At 42.0% G+C, this 16,158-nt stretch overlaps 2 protein-coding genes across 2 annotated transcripts in view; both read left to right on the top strand.

Annotated features, from left to right (window-relative positions):
- The first annotated feature begins 1,191 nt into the window (after positions 1 to 1,191).
- Positions 1,192 to 13,713, top strand: dyrk2 (dual-specificity tyrosine-(Y)-phosphorylation regulated kinase 2). Its single transcript, XM_060903249.1, has 3 exons — positions 1,192 to 1,559; positions 2,373 to 2,476; positions 11,607 to 13,713. Exons 1-3 carry the CDS (start codon positions 1,520 to 1,522, stop codon positions 13,197 to 13,199), a joined length of 1,737 nt encoding a protein of 578 aa, XP_060759232.1. The 5' UTR covers positions 1,192 to 1,519; the 3' UTR covers positions 13,200 to 13,713.
- The window catches only part of rap1b (RAP1B, member of RAS oncogene family), a 441,802-nt gene continuing 430,474 nt past the window's right edge, over positions 4,831 to 16,158 (top strand). The window contains exon 1 of the mRNA XM_060903253.1: positions 4,831 to 4,841. The gene's annotated coding sequence lies outside the window, so the exon portion shown is untranslated. The remainder of the gene's footprint in view (positions 4,842 to 16,158) is intronic.

Genomic DNA, 16,158 nt, shown 5'->3' with positions numbered 1-16,158 from the left:
CGCTCTGCGCTTTAATGCTTGGCGTGATGTTCCGAGCGATGTTGCTCGGTGGTGTTGCGGCGGCTGTGCAGGCGGTTTGGGACACACCAGCGCTCTGCGTGGCGGAGCTTCTGTGCTCGCTTTGTGGATCCACGGCGTGGTGTTTGAGCGATGTGGCTGACGGCGTCACGGCGGCTGTGCTGGAGATGTGGGACTCGTTTTCATGCGCCTTTTGGTGGGACTGTGGCTGCTACACCACTGGAATCACATCCTGACCCCTACTTGGTGGACTTTTTACGTTTATTTTTTATTATTTATTCATTTATTAATTTTTATTATTTTTTTTTTCTTTGTCTATAATTGTAAAGCGTCCTTGAGTTTCTTGAAAGGCACTATATAAGTTGAACTTATTATTATTATTATTGGCGGCACGGTGGTGTAGTGGTTAGCGCTGTCGCCTCACAGCAAGAAGGTCCTGGGTTCGAGCCCCGGGGCCGGCGAGGGCCTTTCTGTGTGGAGTTTGCATGTTCTCCCCGTGTCCGCGTGGGTTTCCTCCGGGTGCTCCGGTTTCCCCCACAGTCCAAAGACATGCAGGTTAGGTTAACTGGTGACTCTAAATTGACCGTAGGTGTGAATGTGAGTGTGAATGGTTGTCTGTGTCTATGTGTCAGCCCTGTGATGACCTGGCGACTTGTCCAGGGTGTACCCCGCCTTTCGCCTGTAGTCAGCTGGGATAGGCTCCAGCTTGCCTGCGACCCTGCAGAAGGATAAAGCGGCTAGAGATAATGAGATGAGATTATTATTATTATTATTATTATTATTAAAACGTTTGACCTCTGTCATTGCCAACAAAGGGTATATAACAAAGTATTGAGATGAACTTTTGTTATTGACCAAATACTTATTTTCCACCATAATTTGCAAATAAATTCTTTAAAAATCAGACAATGTGATTTCCTGGATTCTTTCCCCCCATTCTGTCTCTCATAGTTGAAGTGTACCTATGATGAAAATTACAGGCCTCTCTCATCTTTTTAAGTGGGAGAACTTGCACAATTAGTGGCTGACTAAATACTTTTTTGCCCCACTGTATGCTCAAACACAGAAAGCGAAAGACAGAGAGAAAGAGAGAGAGAGAGAGAGAGAGAGAGAGAGGTGGAGGCCAGATAAACTAGGCAACACCCACAGCGACTCCCACAGTGTGGGCTTTACTCAGAGAGCACCGGAGAAGGCGCTTATTACCATGCTAGCACCGGAACTCGTCGGTCGTTCGGCGCGTGCACACTCGGACCGGTGCGGGGTTGCTGTTGTTTGCGTGGCGCGTGCCTGAGTGATGGTGGTAGCACGGGATGGAGGTGGTGTAGTGCGCGGCGCCGGTGTTGGGTCGCAGCCCGTCTGGATGTAGCTGATTGAAGTCGGTGCTGATCGCGCAGCCGACAGGGGGAGGAGGAGGGCAGTTTCAGGAGTAGGGTGTTTTTTCTTTCTCTCTCTCTCTCTCTCTCTCTCTCTCTCTCTGCGTGTGTGTGACTCTCCAGCGGCCATGTTAACCAAGAAACCCTGTGCTGCTGTCTACCCGACTGGTAAGAAGCTCAAAGTCTGATTATAAGCTCTGCTTTAGCTACAGTATCCACCCTGGACACTGGATTAGACAGATGCATTTATTCACTCCAGAATAGCACAAAGGTTTAATAATAATAATCATAATCATAATAATAGTAACAATAATAAAAAGCAACAAAAACCCAAACAGGCGCTTTCGGTTTTCTACTGGCTGCTACAAAGTAGCTTGTAGCTGTAGCCGTGTTTTCATGCTGGATACTGTTTATCTGTTTCTCTTTACAGATGTTTAGTCTTTGAACTAGAATGGTATGGGTATAGAATGGTATACCTTTTGAACTAGAATGGTATGGGTATAGAATGGTATACCTTTTGAACTAGAATGGCATGAGTATAGAATGGTATACCTTGGCATGGGTATAGAATGGTATACCTTTTGAACTAGAATGGCATGGGTATAGAATGGTATACCTTGGCATGGGTATAGAATGGTATACCTTTTGAACTAGAATGGCATGGGTATAGAATGGTATACCTTTTGTAAATGAAATGACCGAAAAAATATCTCTTGTTGTTATTAGCTTCGTTTCGATATGCTCGTGTTTGTGTGTTCAGATGTATTTCCTACCACCAGCCCTTTTTTCACACCACATTCATATCCAGCAGGTTCTGGTTTCTAGTCCAGAGCTGCTCGTTTATCCAGAGGAAACTTAGGATCAGTTTTATAGGAGCACAATCATATGCATGTATACCGTACAGGCTGCAGGTTTCATGTAGTCAGCCAGTGTGTCAGGCTGTTTGTTCTAAAGAGATGTGTCTGTTTTGTTCGTAAACAGGTAAAGGGGGTGAGCTGTGCACCGGGGCGGTCCGGTCTGGAGCAGGGAGCGAGCCACCATCACCCATCACACTGCCACCTCTCAGGAACGGCAACTCGCTCACGGTACAGGTCCACTATAACTACGTCATCTCACACACAGGTCTATCATAATGGCTACACGCACACGCGTCTGTCATAATCACGACACCGCTGTGCCGTCAAACATTCATTACTCAAAACATTGGCATGTCCAGGACGTTTACACTCGTCGTCTAACCTGATTTTAAAACTCGTTCTGCAGTCAGACCATTTTGTGGTTTTGTTCTTAACGGAGCCAACACATCCATCGCGGAATACAGTGTGCTGTTTTTGTTTACATATGGGCCACCGTGTGCATGCTGCAGCAAAACGTCAGCAAATTCACTGTTGGTGATCCCTTCGAAACCTGTCTTGAACTTTTTCTTCATCCATGTGTCATACGTGGATGTTTGGAACACAGTATGCCTGATTTACTTTCTTTTCTTCGACACAGCCGAGGTCGGTTCTGGTCCATTACAAAGGAATACCCATGTGAAAGTGGAATGGATCTGTTGAAAGAATTTTAAATAGAACTATTTTGGCAAAATATGTGCAATTTGACGTTACAGCTTATGATCTATGGCGGATTGTTTGTGCATTGTTGTGGAATATTGATGGCATCGGAAATGGTGATTGACTGCTTAGTGCAGAGGCTTCTGGCAACTGGCTTTAAGGGACCAGTTGGACTGATGTACTGGATTTACACCCGTTTTAACACGCCATTCACTCTATATTACCTATTTTGTTAAAAACAAACCGGCTGTGTGTTTACTTGTTCAATGTCAAACCCTTTTTTTAAAAAAAGATTTGCACATTACAGTGGAGGTGAATGTTCTACTCTGTAGGACTGGCTAAATATGTAACAGGGTTCGAGGGATGAATTACACATGGGTTTTGTTAGTCTGACCCCTTTAGCTTATTAAAGAAAGAGAAAACGCAATATCGTGGATGATCTTAAACATGACCGATGTATAATAAAACGTAAATATCAGTGTAATAAATACTAAAACATGTATTGTCTGAATGATGTACTTTATTACTTTGTTGTTATGTCTTTAGGATCTCTGTAGAACCATCCAAAATGAAAAAGTCTGGCTCTCCACAAAATGTATACTTGTCACATAATATAATGTATAATTTGTCACAGCAGTTATCAACAGGTATCGCTTGAAGAATACTTGTCAGGCTCTGAAAATAAACATCTATTATACATGAGCTTCAGTGCTGATAGATCCAGACCAACAGTCTTGTCTGTATTCCTTATTAAGCCAGACTGAAAAGGACAGAAAGGCTTTCATTGTAAAGTAGTGCACTAATACAGATGTGAACTATGGCCTTGTGTCCTGTCATTGGTAATGTAGGCAATGAACACAATTAGGCATGGCTTAACATATTGTATGCTGAGCTGTGGAGCTTGACGTTGGTGGGGGATGGGTGAAAGAGAACCACCTCATCAGCCTGAACCATTACAGGCTTCAATAACAGTCTAGACCTACTGGTCGGTTCGCTCACATGAAACAACACGGTCGGAAATCTCTGATTACCCAGTGTTTTTGAAATACCTGAACGAAATTCTGTCTTGCCGTGTCTCTTTTGTGAAGAAACATCCTTCCTGTCTTGGTTGTATTTTTACTCTGTGCTGAGTGAAACGGAGTATTAGTGCCAGTTACATTCAACTATGAAGCCATCTTTATTTAGCAGTTCTAACACAACTAAAGCATGGAAGCTCAAATAGCTTAATTAGCTGACCTCACTGGTGTGCATCTTTCAAGACTGAACTCGTATTACAAATCCTGGAAATAAACACTTTAATCTTGAGCTATGCTTCTCTTCAAAATATAATCTCATCTCATCTCATTATCTGTAGCCGCTTTATCCTGTTCTACAGGGTCGCAGGCAAGCTGGAGCCTATCCCAGCTGACTACGGGCGAAAGGCGGGGTACACCCTGGACAAGTCGCCAGGTTATCGCAGGGCTGACACATAGACACAGACAACACTCACATTCACACCTACGGTCAATTTAGGCTACATCCACACGACAACGGCAACGAGATGTTATTTAAAAATATATCGCGTCCAAATGGGCAACGATCAGTAAAATATCAGGTCCATATGGCAACGCAACGCTTGCTGAAAATGATGCAATACACATGCCACACCTCTAGGGGCGCTGTAAGACGGTCCCTTCGGAGACACCAGAACAGTAGAAGAAGTAAGGACGCATGCGCATAAACTGTTATGCGCGAGACTTCATATTAGCCACAAAGTCAGGAAAATCTGTTCGTAAAATTACATTATAATGATCAAATACAATGAAAAGTATTTTTCCAGTCTCACCTGTGAAAGGTAATCCCATGTGATCTCGTTTGGACGGCAAACCTGTTGGTACAGTTAAACGCAGCTAATCTTTATTCTCCGCTTTGACCTCTCCAATATGGCGGCGAGGATGACGTATGATTCTACGCGGAAGGCAGCGTCTTTAATGGTCCGGAATAAATTGAATGCTACATGTTGATGGATTAATTTGTTGTTTCTCACCTGTGAAAGGTAATCCCATGTGATCTCGTTTGGACGGTAAACCTGTTGGTACAGTTAAAGGCAGCACATGAATCTTTATGCTCCGCTATGACCTATCCAATATGGCGGCGAGGATGACGTATGATTCTACGCGGAAGGCGGCGTCTTTAATGGTCCGGAATAAATTGAATGTTACACGTTGATGGATTAATTTGCTCCTCTACGCCCTTTTTGAGGAATGTATTGTTGGACTTAAATCAACATCTGAAGAGATGAGATTGCTCCTTTTTTTCCCTATTTTTGCTGGCGGGATTGACTCTGCCCTAAGGGCAGAGTCTCTCTCTCTCTCTCTCTCTCTCTCTCTCTCTCTCTCTCACTTTACACCATTACACAATAAATATTCACAGTGAAAATATTTTGTCAGCGCGTTTCATGAACCAAGTTATAGAATTTGTTGACAACTCGCATCGCATTGCAATGAGAAGATCATTGGCACTACTGGTGTTAAGAATCGGACCATTTCATAAATGAATATTTTGCTGTAGAGCTGCAGTGTTTGTACAATTGCATGTTTTTGCTTCACTATTACTGTCACTATTCTGCTTCTTGCATTACTACTGTGAACTAACACTGAACATAATAATAATAATAATAATATCCAAGCTCGTGTTTCACTCTCACTAGAGCTCTGTAAGGCTTTTTCCTGGTGATATTTGTTACACTTCTACCCGGCGTGAAGCACTCACAGTCATGTGGTTGTGACGTCATCGTAAACAAATCCGTTCTACTCATCCAGACGACTTCACAACGGCAACGTTGCCAGATCTTTCCACTCTGGAACCCGTTCTCAAAAAGATTGCGTTTTGGGCACCCAAAACGCCGGTGCCGTGTGGACGCCAGGCCTAAACGATAAGCAATTGTATCGGAGTCACCTGAATCCGTTGCCGTGTGGACAGGGCCTTAGAGTCACCAGTTAACCTAACCTGCATGTCTTTGGACTGTGGGGGAAACCGGAGCACCCGGAGGAAACCCACACGGGGAGAACATGCAAACTCCGCACAGAAAGGCCCTCGCCGGCCACGGGGCTCGAACCCGGACCTTCTTGCTGTGAGGCGACAGCGCTAACCACTACACCACTGTGCCGCCTCAAAATATAATTTTAAGAGAAAAGTTAAGCTGTGTGTTATTTGCTGGCAGCATGACTCAGAGTGAACAGAACAGGAATGCATACAGTACCAGTCAAAAGTTTGGACATGCCTTCTAATTCAATGGTTTTTATTTATTTTTATTAAGACACTTCATGTCTTAAAGTAATGATAGATGTCGTTTCTCTTTACTTAGTTGAGCGGTTTTGACGTAGTACGAATTACTACAGTTGTGCAATAGGGATATTTACCGTATTTTTAGTCTTTACTGTTTGATCTCAAACACATTACGAAGGCAAGAAACTAATGCACTAATTAACGTTTGACGAGGTGCACCTGTTCAACGAAAAGCATTCTAGTCCTGTGTCCGACATTACTCCCTACTCACTATATAGTGGACTATACTCATTTAGTGAGGACGCCATTTTGTAGTGCTGTCTGAATGTATAGTGAGAATTATTACATGCTATATAGTGCACTCAAAGTATCCCACAATGCATCACGAAAAGTAGTGTACAACCAGCGGTCACTAACCAAGCAATATATCCCATCATGCATTGCGGTCGCGCTGAAAGAAATCAAAAGCCTCAAATTTGATTTAATAAAAAGCGGCGGCAAAAAAGAAAGTATTCAGCCTTGATTTAAAAGAACTGAAAGATGCAGGTACTTTGTATTTATTAATGTGGAAAATGCGCTCAGTATACAGAGACTCGGATTGTTTTGCAGGTCAAGGGGCCCACAGGGCCCCTCCTGGGAAAAAACAGGGGCCCATTTCTGCAATGGGGGGCCCAGTGATTATCCTTCAGTTGAAGCGAACCTAGTGAGCGAAGCGAGCCCAATGAACAGCTGGGGCAGCCCAGGGGCTGTTTTTTTCTTCTCAATTCTGTTTTTTTTTTGGTATTAGAAGCCATATGAAGCAATGTAGATGACAAAAATCAATGCTTCAACCAAATATATTGAGATTGTTTAATCAGTGGCAATATTTTGGAATTCAATCACAGGCCACTATATATCACATCTGTATTATCTCCTCCCTGTAAATTATAATTTATTTTATTAACTTGTTTTCAGTTTGGTGTAGGTCTATAGTAGTAGTAGTCACTAGTGGTAGTGGCAGTGGTAGTAGTAGTAGTAGTGGTTGCTGTTGTAGTAGTTGTTGTTGTAAATCTAGTATGAGTAATTACCTTGGGTATCAGGGGTATCAGTTTTTTCAGGTGAATGTACTCTCTTTCTGCCGAAGAATGACAAAATAGATGTATTTTTCTTTTTTTTCTTATCCATGTTTTCTTGTCTCTTTCGAATATTCGTACATAGACCGTAAGATGCCACCTAGCGAAAGACTTGGATCAGGTTTTACTCGCTTGGGACGCTACAAACGGGGCGGCGGAAATACACGAACAGGTCCGATGTATATTCAATATGGCGGCGGTCAAAACAAATTCATCCGATGCTGAAATCTGTGGAATATCCAGATAATTGTGTTGGAAGTTGCATATTTGTGCAAGATTTTCGATATTGAGACCATGAAGTCAAGTAATACCAGTCCCCCCAGTATTTTGCGGGCCTTTTTTGTGATTGTTGCGGGCTAAAATGTCTGATGTCGCGGGGGTTTTTCCAAAAAATTGCGATGAAAGTTGCGGTGTTTTTTAGGTTTTTGTTGCGATTACATTGCGGGAGGAAGTGAAAGTTGTGAGAAATTGTTGCGATTTTCTCTTTTTGTGATTTAAAATTGAGAGATATGTTAAATATTAAGTTATTACTGAAAAACTATTGATTAAACAAACAAAGACACTGAGAAATGGTCCTATAAACAACTTTACCAATATAAAAGATTACCAGGACTGCAAAAATGCAGAAAAATAGGCTTTACTTATCCAAATGCACCTGTTGGTTCAAAAGTTAAAGTGCATAGAACCTCACAGCACAACATGAAATTACCTTAAAATATAATATAAATGCCTCAGCTTTCATGTAAGAAAAAAAAACTATTAATACTAGTACTTTGTGCAGGCAGTCTCTCCTGAAGACTAAATTAAACAATAATTATAAACTAATAAAATAAATGGCTCAGGCTTCATAGAAGAAAAAAAAACAATTTGAACAGAATCTCACAGTATGATGCTGAAGCTGCCTAAACAATGGAAAATAAAATACCTTTTTGGCAAAAATGTTGGCATCCATTAATTTCTTGTATTAAGTAAAAAAAACAATGTAAAGTGCACACAGTCCTTCACTGTAAACATAACACACTTTCAGTAACAGAATGTAAGCCTATATAAACACTGACTCGCACATGCTGCTTCTCTTGAACGGAAACACGGAAGTAAGCAGTGTTGCCAGATACTGCTGACGTTTTCCAGCCCAAAATATGTTCAAAACCCGCCAAAATGCACTTGAAACCCCCCAACTGGGCGGGAAACCGCCCAATCTGGCAACACTGGAAGTAAGGCAGAAGGTAGTTTGTCGACGTCACCTCAAGACGACTCCAACGATTGGTCAAATTTGCGGGAAAGTTGCGGTGATTGAATATAATTGCAACACCGCCCTGAATTCACGGGGATTGGTTGAATTTGCGTTGAAGTTGCAAATCGCAACATCGTGAAATCCTGGAGGGTCTGTAATATGCCACGAAATGTTCCAAATAGGGTATAAAATGCTCGCGTCCATATTGGCCCCTGCCCCTCTCGACAATGCGTTCATTATTCGAAATAGTGCGTCTTAGACGCGGGCGCGCCAGCAATCTGAGTCTCTGAGTATAATATGGATTTATCACAAAAATACAGGCATGTATTTATTATTTTGAAAACCCACCAGCCGACTGATCTGGCACGTTTTAATTGTGCAACAGTAATGACATAAAAAGCAGCACGCCGGAGTAGTGTCCGAAAGCGTTTTTTCATTTTATCAATGAACTCACGATATAGTCCTCTATATACTAATTCCCTATATAGGGAGTAGGGAGTAGTGAATGAGTGAGTGGTTTTGAACACAGGGTAGGTGACTACCTCATGAAGCTGGTTAAGATAATGCCAATAGTGTGCAAAGCATCATCAAGATAAATGGTGGATACTTTGAAGAATCTAAAATATGAAACGTATTTTCTTGAACACTTTTTTTTTTAAATTTACTACTTAATTCCATATTATGTTCCATATGTTATTTCATAGTTCTGATGTTTTGGGCAGTGGGTGGCACGGTGTTGTAGTGGTTAGCACGGTCGCCTCACAGCAAGAAGGTTCTGGGTTCGAGCCCAGCAGCTGGCGGGGGCCTTTCTGTGTGGAGTTTGCATGTTCTCCCCATGTCTGCGTGGGTTTCCTCCGGGTGCTCCGGTTTCCCCCACAGTTCAAAGACATGCGGTTAGGTTAATATGGGACGGCACTTGGGTTGAGGTGCCCTTGAGCGAAGCACCCAACTGCTCCCTGGGCGCTGTTAGCATGGCTGCCCACTGCTCTGTGTGTGTTCACTGTTTCAGATGGGTTAAATGCAGAGCGGAATTTCACAAGTGTGTGATGAACAAAAGTTGTTCGTCTTCTTTTGAGTATTGTTCTACAATGTAGAAAATAGTCAAAGTACAGAAAAACCTATGAATGAGTAGGGGTGTACAAACTTTTGACTGGTACAGTGTGCGTTACAGAAAAACTAAACTGGTCATTTTGAGATATATATATATATATATATATATATATATATATATATATATATATATATATATATATAAAATCAATTAAAACTAGAAGATAAAAGATCAGAATATTTTTAAACTGAATTTTTATTCAATTTTTAAAAAATTTATCAAAATACAGAAAAGCTTGGGAAAGGGTAGGGGTGCCCAAACTTTTGACTGGTGCTGTACATAATGTAATTGTGCAATCTAATGTTAATGGAAAATATGAACTTTTTTTAATATCACCTTGAAATAAGTGGAAAAAGAAAAAAGGTTTCAGGATCCTGAGTGTTTGCGATGTAAACTGTATCTACCATGTTAGTGGTTGTAAATAAACGCCGTGTTCAGATATTACTTAATAATACTGAGATATAGGAGTCACATACATTAATTATATGTGAATGGGGTAAGACTGCAATAGGTATTCTGCCCTTTATTTATATATTCTTTTTTTTTTTAAAAATACGTTGAATTATTTCTGTTCTCATTTGACCTCCAGTGCTGTGTTTATCAAAAGGATATTAGCAAACTTATTTCCGCTACATTCTACCAAAGAGGATGGAAACTAGTTACAGGAGTGTTAAAATAATTGTTATGCTGTCCACGCTGTCTTTTGTTCGGCTCCAGTTGTGTGTCCTGTGCAGCTGTCAGGACACATGTCTTCACTCTGACACGAGACCTGTAGCTTCCATATGCCGTGTTCTACATGAGGTTATTCGACTTCTCTGTTCGTTAGACTCACAGTTACATAAAGCATATTGGTGTTGCAGTTTTTGTGTGTTTTGACACCACGGCTCTTTGTTTGAGAGTAAACTTTTCATCCTTGCTTATGGGTCTTGAAATACCAAGAAGTTCCATGTCGAGACTGGATATTGATTAACTACGGTAATGAGGCACTGGTAACTAATTTCAGTCATGCGTTTTCTTCAATCTGTTTACGCTTTGACGAGCCAGAGACGAACAAGAACCCTAGTTGTCTTAATTTAAGCAATAAACATTCACCTCTTGCACACAATAGCGCACAATTAATGTGGAAGGAACCCACTGTAACCCCTCTGAGCCCAAGATGCATACAGAGCCAGTTTGACTACTTCCACAGGATGTCATGGCAAAACAATTCATGGAGACAATCACAAACCTCGTTCAGGAAACCAGGAAATGCATGCCTGCTTTCTTGAAAACATCAAGAAAGCAGGAAATGCATGCCTGATGTTTTTGGTAAACAAAGTTCAGCTTTTGTTCATGTTTTCAGATCTGAAGCTATGAAATGTCGGACAAGTCCTGGAATCATAATATGTAATAAAAGACGACTAATCAAACACAATATGCTGTGTGCTGTCTGTCTGCAGATTACTGGGGATGCAGTGATACATTTCATAACTTAGGTTTTCCCTTCTGTGGTCGCGTGTGTATTTATAGTGTGTGCCTAAGCCACCTTTGTTCTTGCTAAAAATACACAAGAAAGCTTTAGTTGCTCTGTGTCCTGAGCGTGCTTGGCATGCTCGATTTGTATTCTGAAACTAGTTGCATTGTACGCAGCTTTACACTATGCTAAGAAAGGTGCAGAGGGCAGCAGAATGTAGTCTGAAGTCTTCTGAGATATTACTTAAAATAATCTTCCCGCCTAATTTCGCATGAAATCTTGAATGCATTAAATCTCGGAGCAAACTACTGTACATGAAGATCCTGTTTTAATAGCTGCCATTGTCCTGATTTGAATATGATTGTCAGAACCTTGAAGAATACCGCTGACCCTTTGATCTCAGATTAGTAGTGTGTGTGTGTTTTTCTTTTGTATTCTGCTTCCATTAGTTCTCTAATAGAAGATTTTCTTTGTGCTTTTGCTAGGTTGGAGGCAATAAGAACACAATGAATGACCATCTGCATGTTGGAAACCACCAGCAGATCCACGTTCAACAGCTGTTTGAGGAAAACAGCAATAAACGGACAGTGTTGACTACACAGCCAAATGGGTTGACGCCAGTAGGCCGAACGGGCTTGCCCTTGCCGGAGAGGCAACAAGAAAGCAGCCAATGTCGGGAGGGCAGTTCGGCTTCCACCAAATCCACTGAAAGCAAGCCCAAGGTAGCCCCTATTACTCCCGAGCAGGCCATGAAGCAGTACATGTCTAAACTGACAGCATTTGAACACCAAGAGATTTTCAACTACCCTGAAATCTTCTTCGTCGGACCAAATGCTAAGAAACGGCCAGGTGTGGTCGGGGGCTCAAATAACGGCGGTTATGATGATGATCAGGGCTCTTATATCCATGTACCCCATGACCATATAGCCTACAGGTACGAGGTATTGAAGGTCATTGGTAAGGGCAGTTTTGGACAAGTAGTGAAGGCCTATGACCATAAGGCCCATCAGCATGTGGCCTTGAAAATGGTGCGCAACGAGAAGCGGTTTCACCGCCAAGCAGCTGAGGAGATACGGATCCTGGAGCACTTGCGCAAGCAGGACAAAGACACTACTATGAATGTCATCCACATGCTGGAGAACTTCACATTCCGCAACCACATCTGCATGACATTCGAGTTACTCAGCATGAACCTGTATGAGCTCATTAAGAAAAACAAGTTTCAGGGCTTCAGCTTGCAGCTGGTGCGTAAGTTTGCGCACTCTATCCTGCAGTGCCTGGACTCCTTGCACAAAAACAGGATCATTCATTGTGACCTCAAACCCGAGAACATCCTCTTGAAGCAGCAGGGACGCAGTGGGATAAAAGTGATCGACTTCGGATCCAGCTGCTTTGAACACCAGCGGGTCTATACTTACATCCAGTCACGCTTTTATCGGGCACCAGAGGTCATTCTGGGTTCTCGCTATGGGATGCCAATCGATATGTGGAGCCTGGGTTGTATTTTAGCGGAATTACTAACAGGGTACCCTCTCTTGCCTGGGGAAGATGAAGGGGACCAGCTAGCATGTGTCATAGAGCTACTGGGCATGCCTTCCCAGAAGCTGTTGGATTCTTCCAAGAGAGCCAAAAATTTTGTCAGCTCAAAGGGATATCCTCGTTACTGCACAGTCACAACCTTACCTGATGGCACAGTCACACTAAACGGTGGACGGTCACGGAGGGGCAAGCTTCGCGGTCCACCAGGAAGCAAGGATTGGGTAACAGCGCTTAAGGGCTGTGACGACCCCCTCTTTTTGGACTTCCTCAAGCAGTGTCTGGAGTGGGACCCGGCTTTGCGTATGACTCCAAGTCAGGCCCTCCGCCACCAGTGGCTGAGAAGACGCTTGCCAAAACCTCCCACTGGGGAGAAAAGTACCGTAAAGCGAATCACTGAGGGCACAGGTGCTATAACCTCTATCTCCAAATTACCTCCTACATCAAGTTCAGCCTCAAAATTAAGGACTAACCTGGCACAAATGACTGACGCCAATGGGAATATACAACAGAGGACAGTGTTGCCAAAATTAGTCAGTTGAATACTAATATTGTTTTTGGTTGGTTCTTTTTGTTTCGTTTCTATAAATGTTGATATTTAAATGTGGAAAGGCGAGCATCCACAAGTGTGAAAGGTTTTAGGAATATAGTCTTTAATTCATCTTTTATTTACAGCTTTGTAGCACCTTTTTTTGTTCAAGACACTTTTTTTTTCTTTAGAAATACTAAAATGGCCAAGAAAGAGGGAACAGCGCTTTTAAGTTTTTATCTCAGGACTGTGTGGAATGCTGCAGAGAGCATTCATGCAATCTGGCCGATTACTAATGAAGTCCTAATTAGTTTCCTCACCTATATCTTGTAGCGTAAAGACTTGCAGCAATGAAGTTGATTTGGATTTTGATGTGTGTACTCACTAGCGTTTAGCTCGCTACCTCTGTAATCTATTAGAACAACACTGCATTGGTGAAGGAGAATTTGACACGCGTTTCTAAAAAGCTATGCTATCTGCAGTCGTGTAGCGCTTAAAGGAACAGTCCACCGTACTTCCATAATGAAATATGCTCTTATCTGAATTGAGACGAGCTGCTCCGTACCTGTCCGAGCTTTGCGCGACCTCCCAGTCAGTCAGACGCAGTCAGACGCGCTGTCACTCCTGTTAGCAACGTAGCTAGGCTCAGTATGGCCAATGGTATTTTTTGGGGCTGTAGTTAGATGCGACCAAACTCTTCCGCGTTTTTCCTGTTTACATAGGTTTATATGACCAGTGATATGAAACAAGTTCAGTTACACAAATTGAAACGTAGCGATTTTCTATGCTATGGAAAGTCCGCACTATAATGACAGGCGTACTAACACCTTCTGCGCGCTTCGGCAGCGCATTGATATCTGAACTCCGTATCAATGCGCTGCTGAAGCGCGCAGAAGGTGTTAGTACGCCTGTCATTATAGTGCGGACTTTCCATAGCATAGAAAATCGCTACGTTTCAATTTGTGTAACTGAACTTGTTTCATATCACTGGTCATATAAACCTATGTAAACAGGAAAAACGTGGAAGAGTTTGGTCGCATCTAACTACAGCCCCAAAAAATACCATTGGCCATACTGAGCCTAGCTACATTGCTAACAGGAGTGACAGTGCGTCTGACTGCGTCTGACTGACTGGGAGGTCGCGCAAAGCTCGGACAGGTACGGAGCAGCTCGTCTCAATTCAGATAAGAGCATATTTCATTATGGAAGTACGGTGGACTGTTCCTTTAAAGCTCTTTATATTGGTGACCGGTATTGTGACTGAGGAGGCAGGGCGAGATACGGAGGACATTTGAAGAGCATAGTGAAAGCAAAGTGAATGTTTAGACCGCTTTGAGGTAGAAAGAAGAAAAACAATGTTTACATGACAGACTTGGTATGTGCCTAAAAATCTCTTGACATTCCTTATAAGATTGACTCAAGGAAAAAAGAGACTTCAGGGTAGTGTAACTTTATAAATAGACTTCTGGCAAGTTAAAAGGAATTTATTTAGTTTGACTGAGTGGAATCTGTTCTCGGCAGTACTCGACAGGCTCGTGTATTTAACAATAAGCTATTCTCCGGAAGAACTGCTGGGAGCAAAGTGTTGTACTATTTAGAAGGGAAAAACTTTGGTGCTTTTACCTTTTTATACAAAAGGTATTTTTTTAAAAATAATTTTAAACCTATACTCATGGAACAAAATAATGTTTTGAAACTAATTGTAGTTAACAAATAGGACTAGGATGCTTTTTAAGTTGCTAATTCTCCTTTCTAACAGTGATTTAGAAAGGATTGTGCTAATAATTTGTAAACAGGACTACTTGAAACTGAGCCAGTATTAACACTATCATTGAAAAACTATGGCAGAGAGGGGCGCTTTAAACGAGAGTCTCATCTCATCCGGCTGTCGTTCGTAATCAGAGATAACCCTCTGAAATTCATATCACATTTTCTATATTTAGTTTCTAGTGTGGTCTCACGAGTATGCGGCCAGAGTTTAAACTCTTAAAAGCTTGTTCCCTTCTTTAAATGAAACTGCATGTTTTACCCAAACACACACAGTGGAAAAATAATTTCACAAACTGGCCATTTTTGTAGCATTTTTTGACATAGTAAGGAAAAAATAATAATAACCGGCGAGGGTCTGAAAGCTTTGTAATTTATTTATTACTTATTATTGGTTGATTTTATTATTTCCTAAAGAAGAGCTAATATAAAAAGAAACAGTGGCCAGAATGTGTGTTTTTTGCTTGATATCAGTGGAGTGACTTAGTGTAATGCACAAGAATCCTGTCTGATATGACTTTGAGACTCCACTCGCAGGAAAACGCTCTCGACCGGATGCGAACACGGCGGTGGGAAAAAGGGGTTGGACCATGGGCCGCTAAGTGGCAAAGCAAAGCGGTGGCATTTATGTGGGTTTTAATGCCCCTGCTACTGGTTGGCATGGTACCCAGCCTGCTGCACACTGCCCAGTCCTCTCTGGACGCCTACAGTACATTTGCAAATGCACAATAATCTGCCAAACTCAACAGGCAGTTCACATTGTACTTTATATGTTTTTGCTGTTTCTGTGAATTAACAGTGGTGGGGAATAATTGTCCCCTTAGGTTTAATACAATGTGCCTTTGATTATCAATGCCACTCTTTTTTGTCCAACAATGACATCTCCAACCCACTCACTTGTTGTTAGGTACACTGAGAAGACGTAGGCAATTACAAAGATCCTCTTCATAACAGTGATCACCTTGCACTTGTCTGAACATTGCCCAAAGATCCTCCTGCAACCCATGTAGTGGGTTCTGGGTGGAAAGTGGCTGCACAAATGAAATGTTTTATATGCAGTTTGGACACGTGACTTGGGTTAAGAACTGAGACCCACTGCCAACAGGGATATCTCACCAAGTCAGACGTATACGTATTTCTTTTAGTGCAAAATGGGTCTTTTTTTTTTCTACGGCATCCATCTTGTCTTAACAAACTCAAAGGGT

Source organism: Neoarius graeffei, chromosome 21 (genome assembly GCF_027579695.1).
Source record: "Neoarius graeffei isolate fNeoGra1 chromosome 21, fNeoGra1.pri, whole genome shotgun sequence".
Lineage (NCBI taxonomy): Eukaryota > Metazoa > Chordata > Actinopteri > Siluriformes > Ariidae > Neoarius > Neoarius graeffei.
Note: the sequence above shows the minus strand (reverse complement) of the source record. Positions and strands in the feature narration are given on the sequence as shown.

Excerpts from the sequence above, each read along its gene's own strand:
- dyrk2 (XM_060903249.1), top strand. The coding sequence starts at position 1,520 with ATGTTAACCAAGAAACCCTGTGCTGCTGTCTACCCGACTG. Across the intron at positions 1,560-2,372 it reads TGCTGCTGTCTACCCGACTG|GTAAAGGGGGTGAGCTGTGC; the intron begins GTAAGAAGCTCA and ends GTTCGTAAACAG. Across the intron at positions 2,477-11,606 it reads GGAACGGCAACTCGCTCACG|GTTGGAGGCAATAAGAACAC; the intron begins GTACAGGTCCAC and ends TGCTTTTGCTAG.